The sequence below is a fragment of the Epinephelus lanceolatus genome, chromosome 19, assembly GCF_041903045.1.
Source record: "Epinephelus lanceolatus isolate andai-2023 chromosome 19, ASM4190304v1, whole genome shotgun sequence".
Classification (NCBI taxonomy): Eukaryota; Metazoa; Chordata; class Actinopteri; order Perciformes; family Serranidae; genus Epinephelus; species Epinephelus lanceolatus.
The window spans coordinates 2,791,597-2,805,891 of NC_135752.1; the positions used below are offsets into that span (position 1 = coordinate 2,791,597).

At 42.1% G+C, this 14,295-nt stretch overlaps 1 protein-coding gene across 7 annotated transcripts in view; it reads right to left on the minus strand.

Moving 5' to 3' along the window:
- LOC117269845 (ras-specific guanine nucleotide-releasing factor RalGPS1) overlaps positions 1-14,295 on the minus strand; it is a 345,328-nt gene that overhangs the window by 85,014 nt on the left and 246,019 nt on the right. For all 7 annotated transcript variants that reach the window (XR_013488122.1, XR_013488120.1, XR_013488121.1 and 4 more), the window contains one exon: positions 13,471-13,538. Coding sequence is in view for 4 of the 7 variants with exons in the window: in XM_078161979.1 (XP_078018105.1) it covers positions 13,471-13,538 (68 nt within the window). In the remaining 3 variants the exon portion in view is untranslated. The remainder of the gene's footprint in view (positions 1-13,470; positions 13,539-14,295) is intronic.

Consider the following 14,295-nt stretch of genomic DNA (forward strand, 5'->3'; position numbering starts at 1 on the left):
TTCTGGGACCCTCCAGAGACGCTGCGCATCGCTCGCTGTGGAAATACAGCTATTCACTAGAATGGGAGCGTATTGCTATGTAGTGTGCTACGCTGCGCTGTGCGCCGCTGACAGAGTATGTGGAAATTGGGGGTTACGCTACATTGTTGCTTGCCATTTTTTCCCCTAATGCTGCTGGATACCATTAAAAAATAACAGCGACCAGCTGTGTATCATGCTGCTGTGAAAGGACATCTTTTTTTTGTCAGTGTCTGATGTTGGAGGTCACTGACCAAGCACCGGTATTCGACGATTTTGAAGTGAGACTGGGTTGATTAATATCACAACATTATCCAAAATGTAAAAATATAAAATCATGTTATAAGTGGTAGAGGGCAGTATTGGAATGTAAGTACATTTAATCAATATCTGTAAATCTACTTAAGTACAAATTTGAGTTACTAGTACTTTATTCTGGTATTTCTATTTTATGCTTAATAGTTCGACTCTACTACATCTCAGAGCTAAATATTGTTCTTTTTACTCGACTAAATTTGTCTGACAGCTTTAGTTACTTTTCAGATTACAGTTTTTTATCGGGAAAATGTATTGCCACAAAGCTGAAAACGGTAATTTTTCTGACGCCATGAAAAGTTGACTTTTCAGAGATACATGGTTCTTGCAGGACAGCCACGCTAGAAATATATGATGATCTTATAGAATATGGTGCATTGCTGTAGCTTAAACTACCCAACATTATACAGCATACAGAAGTTTGAAAACGTGTAACTTTAAACATCTGCAGCAGTAAAATGCAACACAGACATTAAAGCAGCTTTAATATGAATTCAGCCAACAGATTGAACAGGAAAACACTGACTGGAAACTTTTAACAGCACAGCGACTACTTTTAGTTTACATATTTTAAGTAAAGTCTGCTGATTAATACATATTCTTACTGAAGTATTTTAAATGTAGATCTTTCAACTGTAGTGGAGTTGATTTTCACAGTGTGGCATAGGTACTTTTACTTAAGTAAAGGATTTGAATACTTCTTGACCTCTGGTAGAGGCAGAGCGAGAGAGCGAACAGCATTTACTAGGTAACCATTACAAACTAATCCCACCATGTAGCTGGCTGGCCAGCCTGACAGATATGAGTCTATGGAAAAAGATGAATGTGTTTAGTCCCTGAGGACACTGGAATGGCTGGCATGTTGCTTCTGTTAGACTGCTATTAGCTGCATCATTAACTTGCTCCACATGATTTTGAGCCCATGTTAAGTTAACTGGCCTAACTGACTATAAATTATATGAGTTAATGATCTAAAAATACAGCTGTAAAGGAAGCTTATTAGTAGTTACATTGTATTGTGAAGTCCCAGCACATCAAACTTCTAAAACAAGCTGTGCCAATATAGCTGAATGTTTCCTCTGTCTGCCAAAGTCTAACAGAGTCTCTCAAACACTAGTAGCTGTAAAACAATGTTTTTTGATTAGCTCTGCATGGTTTGGACCTTGTGTGCACTACTATCATATGAATGAGAAGCACATGATAAACATTTCTGTCCACTGACGGCAATGATGTAGGCCTACATAAGTGCAAAAGTGTAAAAATCTTGTAATCATGTATCATATATCTGCATTTATCAAAATCGATAAGATTTTAACTAACCTGTTAACTAATCATGGTTTCTCTATGAATCCAATCATCTGACGGTGGATGAATTTCTGAGGCATTATTTGAGAGGCATTATTTGAACTTTAAATGCTTACAATGATGCTAAATGGCCTTACTGCACAGCACCGTGCTATCTTTGATGTGGCTCTGAGTTTTGTCCTTCTTTATTACCCTGACCTACAGCAAGCTTTTAGCTTGTTTCTGCTGCATTACATCACTGCAGCCCACTCTAAATGAACCTCTCCAAACCCCCGCACAACACAAGAAAGGAAAATAAAGGAAGTGTTCTGGCTCTCTTCAACATGCCCTCATGGAACTTTTCACTCAGCTCTCACTATGCTGGCCAGTCACTTTACAAATGCAGGAGGAAAATCTGCTGCCTTTCTGCAGTGTTCAGAGTGTGTTCACTAAAGTCTCCTCACCTCCATGATGACTTCAGAGACCACAGAGAGGTGAGGGAGGATGGAGAATAAGCAGGAAATGAAGGAAATGACACTAAAAGAGGAGACCAGTTGACTTGTTTATGTAGTCAAGCTGGCAAGTTCTTTTCCAACCTGATGAAAATATAATAAATCAAGTCTCAGTATAGAAACCTGCTGTAACTGACCTAACCTGCAGAAAGCTATGGGTGACCATTATATATTCTGCTACAGTCTAAGCACTGCACTATGTGCATGTTATTTATCAAAGAGCATCTCTGCTTTATGCTCTATGAATACTACCAAAATAAAGTGATATCTAAATACAAAATAAAATGTGTTTTAATTGACATGTTATGCTTTTAGCAACAGGAAGCTTTGTGTCGACAAGTTGATTCTGTAGTGGGACTGAAACTAAAACTGAAGTCTAAAGCTGTGGAACCCCTCTCTCTTCTGATCCTCATACACAAACCTCCTCTCCTCTGCATTCCTGGAGACCATGTCATACTGAGAAAAAGTATGTATGTAAATTACAGTTATTAATCACGATGTTGGTGATTACAAAGGGGTTACATTCAAATATATTCTTTCTGGACAGCTTCTAATGGAAACAAGATGGCGCGACCAAGCCTCTATCTCTATGTATTCCGCAGTCATTTACGACTGCCAGACTCAGAGCAGGGCTCAGACCTCCTTGCCTAAAGGATTTTACCCCCAGACAGTCAGACTACTGAACAGTAGCACTTAAAGGAATACACCGACGATTTGGGAGTTATGCCCTTTCTCTATCATTTTCATATTGAGACAACATGATCGATATCATTTTTGTGTCTGTACGTCCAGTGGCTGGGTCTCAGCGGTTAGCATTGCGGCTTAGCTTAGCGAATACAATTAAAGTCTATAGGGGGTCAGTAGCCTACTCGTAAAAGTGAACAAATAAACGTTACAGAAACCCTGAAGCTGGCATTTCTGCACGTGCATTTAAAACAAACGTGTTTAAACATTAATTCGAAAAACGAGAGTCCTTTTTAGTCGTTTTAGAAGAAGTTTGATACACAGAAGTATAGTGTGTTTATGTCCTGCACGGAGGGATACACCAGTGAGCAGGCACAGGCACAGACATAGCCTGTAAACAAAACTCAGTTGTTTATTCAGCCTAACAATACCTCCCAGACTATAGTATAGTAGAGCCATACCTGTTTGAGCCGGAATATGAGGAACTCCAGGTGTTGGATGGTGAGCGGGCGAGAAGAGAGGCTGAATCCTCCGAGGCAGCGGAACAGCAAGGGGCCGAGGGGAAACGGAGGTCAGGGGAGGATTGGTGGTGTAGCTGCGGGGCTTGCCAACCTATGCCCACGGAGGTGGAATCATTTTGCTGCACAGAATGGGATTTGGTGCTACCATCGTTGGGGAGGCTAGAGATATATCATCATCATCAGGAGGAAAACCGCCATAGAGAGTGCATCACAAGGAGTGAAAACTTTGCAGCAATCACTAATCCTGGCGTGACTGAAACATTCATGTTCCTAAGATAAACTGGAAAAAACGCCCCAGGCCTGCAGGAGCTGATGGACAGCTTTCAGTCGAGTGAGTAATATCGCTCAGGGTTTCCTCCAGGATTTTTTTAAACTGTGGGGGAGGGCTCCGGCGATGACGGGTGGGGACGGGGGTAATGATGTGAAATTATGACAACTTAACACTGAATGTTTTTATTAATACAATATTTGTTCACTACACAACTATATACACAACTGTAGCCTAATCTAATGGCACAGTTTGCAGCCTGGTTGAGAGCACTTTATTTTTCTTGATTTTTTGAAAAAGAGCTCAAAGGCTCTGTTGTATGAGATGGCCCATTGATGCTGCCTGTTCCTCAGGTCTGTCCTCACCTACACATAAAAACAATTAAAAGTGTGTCGAATACTGTTGATCTTGAATGTGCTCTTACACTGACCAGGTTGTCTGGAGGGGGGGCGTGGTAAACAGGTAGCAGGTGTCGCAAATTAATAAATGGCCCCCCCTTGACGGTGCCACTGGCCGTGCACATATGTGTTGTTGACGGTGACAACGAGTGTACCAAGTACAGCACGATGCTGGTATATGACAGCAAAAAGACGAGGACCTCGACATTTCAGAGGCACATGATGAAGGCTTGCCATGCAAAGAAAGATGAGAGTCACGCCGGATTTCCACTGGATGTGTGTCCGTTGCGGAACGGCAGCACTGATTATCCGCTGCGTGCTCCGCCGTCCGTCAATACCCACCGGCTGCATTTGCTGTGCAGTGCGGTGCAGCTCCGCCGGAAGACATCTCGGTGCACTGCCATGATTAATATCTCCTCGTCCATGGTGTTCACGGGGTGAAATGACGTCTGAAAACCTCTGACCTGTTGACTTCAGGCCTGCCTCTGCCCATTATGTAGTTTTTAAGGTGTAGTGCAGGGAAATATGATCCGCCATGAACACTGTGTATTTTATTTTGAAAATTACCCGGATGTTTTATTGTGTTTCTGTGCACAACTTCCTGCCCCGCAAGATCTGCTCTGTGCTGAATTGCTGCATTGTGCTCCGGCGTCCAGCAAAAATAGAAGTCCTGCGTATCTGTTGCGGAGGGCTCCAGAGTGCTGGAGCTGAGACGGAGCCGGAACGCAGCACAGCCGCAGCCGGTGGAAACACACACATTGACTAGAATTGAATCCTATCGGCTCCGCTGCTGTGCCGGAGCGGAGACGCAACCACCACGCATCTGGTGGAAATTGGCCATCAGCCTTCAATGTCCACGTTCGTATCCTTAAAGAAAATGTCGGGTTTAAACCAGGCTCGGGCTCATAATTACAGTTAGAGGGATGGGCCAGGCCTGCCGGACTCATTTAAGCCATTTTCCATCCATATTACACAAAGTGATGAGAAGTTAAGTTTCACCGAGTCCCTGTCTTAGTCTGGCGCTGTGGGAGACGGCTGCCTCTCCAGTAGCTCTCCAGTTTTAGCTCTTTTTTAACTCTTTTTTCCTATCTTTGCTACCTCTCTGCTCTTCTCACGAAGACATTGTGTGTTTTATACATACTTTCCATATACATAACTTTCCAACGCCACCAGGAGCCAGTTTTCTCACTTATTCAAGAGAGGAACTACTGGCTCTGAAAACAAAGGGACGAGCCAGGATACGACACCCCATCCCGGCAGAGTTGAGGAGGAGACCCAGGGGCTGCAACACCGGGGCTAAGCTAAAGGCTAGGCTAGCGGACAATCGGAGGCGCTACAAACCATTGATTCCCTCCGTGATCATGGGGAATGTGAACTCGCTGCCGAACAAGATCAACGAGCTGTCCGCACTGAACAACCAGCGGATTTACCATGAGAGCAGCTTGTTTATCTTTACGGAGACGTGGCTAACCCACCTCGTACCGGACGCTAACGTGGACCTGCTGGGATTCACTGCTGTGAGAGCTGACAGAGACACTAAAGCATGCAGGAAAACCAAAGGTGGGGGACTCATCATGTATGTTAACAACCGCTGGTGTAACCCAGGACATATCTCCATAAAGGTATTGTGTCGCCGGGACCTTAAGCTACTAGCCATTAGCCTGTGGCCATATTATCTGCCGAGGGAGCTTAGTCACGTGATCACCATCTGTGTTTACATCCCTCCGAGAGCGGACGCAGCCACTGCATGTGAGAAGATTCACTCCGTCACAGCAAGGCTGCAGACACAGCACCCTGAGGCATTTATGATCATTTCTGGGGATTTTAATCATGCAACTTTGGACTCTACTTTGGCTGCTTTCCACCAGGTTGTGGACTGTCCAACAAGAAACAACAGGACAATCGACTTGCTGTATGTTAATGTGAGGGATGCATACAGAGTCACACCCCTCCCCCCTCTAGGGAGGTCTGACCACAACCTGGTCCACCCACAGCCACAGTACACCCCCCTGGTCCAAAGGCAGCTGGTAACCACTCGCTCCATCAAGAGGTGGTCCCCTGAAATGGAAGGTGCCCTGAGAGACTGCTACAACACCATGGTCTGGTCTGGGATGAGCTGATCAACCCGCACGGTGAGAACATAGAGGGGCTGACACACTGTCTGACGGATTACCTTAACTTCTGTGCAGATGTGGTCTCCCCTACCAGGACTGTCTGCTGTTACCCTAATAACAAACCATGGGTAACGCGGGAAGTCAAAGCTGTCCTCAACAGGAAGAAGGCCACCTTCAGGAGCAGAGACAAGGAGGCGATGAAGGCAGCACAGCAGGAGGTGAAACCCTGCGTTAGGGAAGCAAAGGACAGCTACAGGACAAAGGTGGAGCAGAAGCTGAAAGACAACAACATGAGGGAGGTCTGGGAAGGTGTGAAAACCATCACAGGCCATAACACAAAGACCAGAGTCGTAGGGGGGACAATGGAGAAGGCGAACGAACTTAACAACTTCTTCAACCAGTTCAACCAGCCCATGCCCCCCCCACCCCCCACACACACACCCCCTCTCCCTCACTGCAGGCATCTCTCCTTCTTCCCTCAGCACACCTCCCCCCAGACATCACAGCAGCACCCCCCTCCTCCTCCTCCCCCACCTCAACACAACCTCCTCCATACATCACTGTGGACCAGCTCAGAGGACAGCTGAGGAAGCTTCACCCCAGGAAAGCAGCAGGCCCGGACAAGGTGTGTCCCCGACTACTGAAGACCTGCGCTGCTGAACTGGAAGTTCAGTGCCGTTTGCTCAGATGATGACAGTGTGATGAACGTGACAGGAAGAGACAGCGGGAGCGTTAACGTTAACATTATGGTCATTTTCACAGGCTTTAACAAAAGATGAATCAAACTTAACCTTGCTTAGGTAGGCTACCCTTCTCTCACCCTTTTCTCTCCCTCTACTTCGGACTGTCGTCTCTTTGCCTCCCCTCCACTCTTGAGCGCGCCACAGTACAGCCAGACACGCAGGTGATGACTCCATTTTTCAAAGTTAATTGCAGCATAGTGTCACATAACATTTCAATATTTAAATTAGCATTTCAAACTCTGATTATGGTAAGCATATGTGCGCAAATATAGGCTATATATATATATATATATAAATATATATACATATATACATTCATAAAATATACTTTACATTGTTTTAACATCTAAAAAAAAAAAAATCAACATTCTGAAGGTGTGGCAGCTTTTATTTTGCCTTGGCGGTGCGCCACGATCAATTACATGTAGCGGAAACCCTGTCGCTTTATGATCGTCCGTGTCGTCTCTTGCTTTTACCGAGTGACCTAGTGTACCTGTCCCAGAGCCAGCTGCAGCTGTTGCTCACTGGTGTATCCCTCCGTGCAGGGCGAAATCACACTATAGTTCCGTGTATCAAACTTCTTCTAAAATTACTAAAAAGGACTCTCATTTTTCGAATTAATGTTAACATGTTTATTTTAAATGCACGTATAAAAATACCAGCTTCAGGGTTTCTGTAATGTTTATTTGTTCACTTTTACGAGTAGGCTACTGACCCCCTATAGACTTCAATTGTATTTGCTAAGCTAAGCCGCAGTGCTAACCGCTGAGACCCAGCCACTGGACATACAGACACAAAAAAGACATTGATCATGTTGTCTCAATATGAAAATGATAGAGAAAGGGCATAACTCCCAAGTCGTCGGCGTATTCCTTTAAGGACTATGGATGCGGTGGATTATTTATGTTTCATTACATGCTGCTATTGTTTTAATTCTATGTTGCTATTGTTTTATTCTCAGGGTATGCATTTTTACTTATTGTATTATTTATAGGTTTAAAGGGCTGAGAGAGAGCCAGGGTATAATGTATTTCATTACATTGACTGTACACTGTACTCTTTTGATGTGTATGACAATAAACTTGAACTTGACCTTGGTAAAAAGTTTATGTGTAGAATTTAACATTCATTCTGGGTAACACTTTACAATAAGGTACACAAAATTAGTGTAGTTACTGAGAAACTAATGAGGAACTAATGAGTAGTTACTGAGGAACTAAGGTACACACAATTAGAGTAGTTACTGAGGAACTAATGAGGAACTAACGAGGAATGAATGAGGAACTAATGAGGAATGAATGAGTAGTTACTGAGGAACTAAGGTACACAAAATTAGAGTAGTTACAGAGGAACTAAAGATGAACTATTAGTTAATGGTCAGCTCTTCAGTAGCCCCTGATCAAATTTCAGAGGAGTAGTTACTATGGAACTAATGAGGAACTAACTATTCGTTAATGGTCAGTTCTTCATTAACTCATGGTCAAATTTCATAGAGGAGTTAATCAAGACTTAATGATTAGTGAACTAGTTACTCCATCAGTACAGAATCATTACTCAATAACCTGTCCATTAGTTAACCTTTTTATGTGCTTAAGTACAGTGACTTTGGTCAAAATCGGGTCAAAATTCAGCCATGACTACTCAAAACAGAGTAACTCCTCGCGTTTGGTAAGGTCACTCCTGCGGTTACTTCCTGCAACAACTCAAATCTCGCGAGATGTGAGATTTCAGAGCCAGATTTTCACTCTCTGAGTGAGTGTTTTGACCTGCCACAACAAACATGTCTGAATTTTTCCCGATTTTGACCATGGGATCTGGATGAGCCATTTGAATTTGATGACTGCCTGTATTTATTTGAACACAGAGTACACGGACATACACAGATGCAGAGCTCATTGAAATTGAAGAGGACAAGGAGAGAGAGAGGGAGCAGTGTTACTTATACACATATACAGCACATATACTAAAATTGCAACGGGCAGAGGAACATGTCCGAATCGAGCTTAAGGTAAACACAGATGTTCATTTCTCCTTTCCGTTATGTTGTCGGATAATTATACTAACAATCCAAGCCGATCCGTGTGAAAAAAATGCACTTTTAGTGGACATATTTGGACGTTGTTTGACGCTGTCTGAGTGCCCTATTATTTAATATAGCGAGCGCTCACGGGCTGCAGGCAGGTCAGCCCTAGCTTCGTACTGGAGACATTTCAAATATTGAACATCCTATCACTCATTTAGACAAAAGTAGATTGGAAAATAGAGCCCAGGTTGAAAAAAACATTAGTTCCCCTTTAAAGCATCATCGTACAGAATAACATGGATGGTCATATTAATGTGTATGTGGTCTGAAAATAATTAATAAAACTCTTCTCAAGAATCCTGCTGTTTGATTTTTTGTGAAGGAATTAATTGTAAAGATGATTATGAAGTAATGAAAGACTACTCATTATGTGTCACTTTAAGACATAAAAAGGTTAACCAATGGACAGGTTATTGAGTAATGATTCTGCACTGATGAAGTAACTAGTTCACTAATTATTAAGTCGTGATTAACTGAAATTTGATCATGAGTTAATGAAGAACTGACCATTAACTAATAGTTAGTTCCTCATTAGTTCCTCAGTAACTACTCCTCTGAAATTTGATCAGGGGTTTCTGAAGAACTGACATCATTAGTTCCTCATTAACTACTCTAATTTTGTGTACCTTAGTTCCTCAGTAACTACACATTAGTTCCTCATTAGTTCCTCAGTAACTACTCAAATTTTGTGTAGCTAAGTTCCTCAGTAACTACTCATTTGTTCCTCATTAACTACTCTAATTTTGTGTACCTTAGTTCCTCAGTAACTACTCATTAGTTCCTCATTAGTTCCTCATTCGTTCCTCAGTAACTACTCTAATTTTGTGTACCTTAGTTCCTCAGTAACTACTCAATTGTTCCTCATTAGTTCCTCATTAGTTCCCCATTAGTTCCTCAGTAACTACTCTAATTTTGTGTACCTTATCTTAAAGTGTTACCTCATTCTGTTGCACTGCATCCTTTCACCCTGCAGGAATGCCTTGTTTTGTTAAAGCCTATTTCCAGACATTTTTTTCACCTTTACTGCCCAGTTTATAAACTAATCTGATGTAATAAGTTAAGTTACTTTGATGAAATGATTGAAGGGTTGAGAGAGAGCCAGGGTATAATGTATTTCTGAAGGAGAAGACTCTTTGTGAGACGCCTCTGTTCACAACTGGATAGACTAACGACGGCTGTGGCTCAGAGGTAGATCAACTGTTCGATCCCCAGCTCCTCCAGTCCACATGTAGAAGTATCCTTGAGCAAGATACTGAAGCCGAAATTGCTCCAGATGATGTTTCGATCGGTGTATGAGTGTGTTAAAAACTGAGTAGCAGGTGGCACCTTGTAAGGTAGCCTCGGCCACATGAACGTGTGAGTGAATGGGTGACTGTGACTCGTGTAAAAAGCGCTTTGAGTGGTAGGATGACTAGAAAGACGCTATAAAAGTGCAGGTCCATTTACAACCAATCAGAGCAATGAAACGTGTAACGTAGTGCTGTGAAGCACATGCAAGCTGTGATGTTGCTTGGTCTGTTTTCAAAGAGAACAAAAATGGCACTCTGGTCACATACTGTCTCTCTTACAGTACACTAAAATGTGTTTTTTAAAACATTTGTGGTGGGAAATGAACAATGCAGTGACCAAATCTTGATTCTGATTTGATCAGCACTGCCTAGTTTGACAGTCTGGTCTGAATTTAGTGAGCCTTGGACAGAGCAGAGACCCTGATGCTGCTTGATCAAGCATCATATCGAGCCCACCACCACTGCAGTCCGGTCAAAATGTGTGGCTCCCAAGAGAGGAGAAACAAGGGACTGTTATTCAACCAGCCACAACACCCAGGTTCTACATTATACACACTGATGAAGGACAAGTAAGGAGAAACCGCACACATATGCGCACACACAACCACACAAGTATAAATGCTCACAACAGCATAGGCCATCGCAACAGCCTCTACAGAGTTGAAGGACTTGCGATTCCTTTATAGTAAAGTGGGGTGTAAGGGGGACAAGAGGACTGGGCAGAACAAAGGTAGGTATAGTCCCCTGCAACTGCGTGAAACATTGGTCATGGTTCTAATTCCCTGCCATGCCTTTCTTGGATTGCTGGTAGTCAGCCTCTAACTTTTGTTTGTAGCTGTGCTTGTCCAGTTGTAGTTCTCTTTTTTGTCTCTGTGTGCCCATTCTAGCTGTTTCGTCCTGGTTTCTTTAGGCTTTTTTTCTTCTGAAGTATAAATTTCTTTAATCTGTTAGACACCCAAGGCTGATCATTAGGATAAACTAAAAAGGTCTCAGTGGGTATTACAAAGAAATACATACAGTCAGGCACTGCTATAACCTTATTGTTAATATTAGGGTTATAAAGTCATTATGCTGTCATCGTTCTACACCTTGACAGCCATTCTTTGAGGCTCCCTCTCTGGCAACCTCTTATAGACAGAGCACAGACCACAGTGGTAACAGTGAGGAGAGTTCTCCCTGGACAGATGGAAATGTTTGAGGGAGACACACAGCAGCTCAGTGTCAAGGGTACACAGGTATTCTCTCACCACAACTCTCCAACACCACTTGTTCCTGATGAGGAGACAGATGCCAACTTGCGAGCCCAATGATGTTGGGGTCTCGGTCAGTCCTGAGTGCTGAGAAGCCTGAAGGCTCCACCTCAATGGAATCAATCTCACTGTTAAGTCAAGTCTCAGTGATCGCTAACACAGAGGTGCTCCAATACTTGTGCAGGAAGTGGGTATTGGCCAACAGCTCATCAGTCTTTTCTGTCAAGGTCTGCTTGTAGAGCTGGGAAGTAGGCAGGGGGAGTTTGTTTTCAAGCCTCTTAAGTCGGTGATGAATGCCACCCTAACATCCTCATTCTTGCTTTGTCTGTGTAGTGCTTCGCTTCCAGTTTGTTCTAAGACAGTTTGGTATCGAGTCTGCAACGGTTGACCTGTCGTGAGATATTTGATTGTCTAACAGCAGTACGTTCAGATGTCCGTATCTGATCACAAAGACTGGTATCACAGCCAATCAAGGAATATTTTAACTGATCGGGATTGGCTATACTGAGGTCTATAGAGGATCCAATCCTTGTTTTTATGTCAATTATCACACAAATGTTTTTACTCACAAAGCTTTCATACAGATACATGGGGAGTGCAGTTATCCCCGACTCTCCTGCTGTCTTACTCTGCTCCACTCTGCTGAGCTACTGTGAGTGTGTGCAAGCAGGGGCAGAGTACTGCCCGCGGAGGAACACTAAAGGCCATAAACAACAGCAAAAATGCAGTATGAGACTATATGACTGTTTATTAATGTTTTTTGCACAAAATTATGAGCACTCGTTTCAGCTCAGTGTGAAAGTCTCTTGTGTTAATGGCTCATGGTGTTTCACTGTGGGTGGAGGTGAGATAGAAGTGCAGAACTGACGACAACTGCACTCACCACACCACTGCAAAGTGCAACAAAAGCTCTGAGAGTGAAAAAGCAATGAGAGTATTTCATTCATGTAGCCAAATCCTTGCTAAAGATGTACAGATGATAAAAATAGTCAGTGGAACACAGTTCATTCAGGTAACTCATGCAAAGGCTGAACAGAGGCAACAAACACTGGAGAACAGTCTCTTACAGGAACAAAGACATTCCCTCAAGACAGTAACAAGTTCAAAAAGATTAAAGGGAGGGTTTGCTATTTTTACCTGTTTACTTATTTTTTGATAAATAAATCATTAAATAATTAAACAATAAGGAACGGCTTGGATGCAGGGATTTGTTTTCCTTAATTCACTATATAGCTATTCAGTTCCCAAGCATAAAATTTGAATAACTTCAGTGTGCTTGAAGTGTGCACTGTGCAGCTGTATTACCTAGAAAAATAGAAGTATCAGATAAGGACTCAGTATCAGCAGATACTCAATATTAAGTGACTCAGATTGAGATCAGGGTCAAAAACACTTGGTCAGGACATTCCTAGCAGTAGGGTTTCTCTGCTGCTCAGGGTTTCACAGTCTGTGCCGCCAGCAACATAGCTGTGGTTGCCTCTTTGGGCAAAATACATTTAAAATCACTGTAAACAGTCCAATCATGTACCATATAGAAAAATACATAAATGCTTCTTCAATGCAGGCAATGTTAGACAAAAATGTATCTTTGCTAAGGTAGGAAAGAGCCAAGATCCTCTAGCTCTGATAAGAAAATGAACAAAATGTATCATACAGTCATTTAAATAATGACTTATGTAATAATGTTTGTCTCCTCAAACTTTTTGTCCAATTTTTGTTATATGCTACAGCTGATGGATAATTGTAACTTTACCAATGATTACGGAAAAGCTACATACGATTAACTGTCCTGACTTTTTCAGTGTATGTGATATCAGTGTGATGCTGTCTGGAAACATTTTAGTGCTCTAACAAAAACCTTATAAAATGTATTTTATTCTAATTATGCAAATAAAAATGATTAAGTAATTCAAATAAACACCTGGCATTCAAAAAAGGGCAAACTACCGGGAGACTATTGCATCAGTGTAGCTCTAAAATGTGTGTCTTACCTGCCAGGTCTTCTTTAGAAGAAGCAATGCGAGGGGAACTGTTGCCAGGTTCAATCTTCAGAGACAGCCTAGAACACAAATTCTATCTATCAGACACACCAGCACATTGCTGCTCCCCAATTAGTGTGTCAGAAATTAGAAGTGTCCAGACATAAATCCATTACACACTCACAGCTGTGATATCAATTCCAGCAGTTTAATTACAGAAAATGATGCGGAACATACAAGTCTAAACTTTGTCCTTGGTCAGCTAACAGTGTATCTGAAGATTTCACAAAAGTCCATTACCGACCTTTTTACAGCAGCTTCTATTTATTATTAATTTATATTATATTATTATTTTCTTTTATTAATATTTTTTTTTCTGGCGGTTGTTTGCCTCCGCAAACCAGTAAAGTTGTAGTTATAGTTTCAATCCATATCTGTGGAGTTAGTTTTATGCCACTTTAATCAAACAAATTTTTTTTAACATCAAACAAAACTAACTTGAGATAAAATAAAACTCACTTAAGCAAAAAAAAAGTAATCTCAAAAGTAAAACTTACAACTACAGTACTAACTGATCCTATTGACGTAGGGTTACTATTTAACCACTTGATCACGTCTAACAATGAAAAATGGTGCAACACATTGTCAGTTATTGCTTTTCACTGGTGCCTTCATCATGTTGGATGTAGTCAGTAACCTCACAGTGACTCTGGATTTAGCACTTCATTTACTGACAGAGCTGACAACAGCCTCTGGGGAGTCCCCTGCAAACATGTTCTGCAGAAAATATCCTCTCGTATTTCAACTTAAATTCAAGCGTTCAAGGCTGGAGAGTGT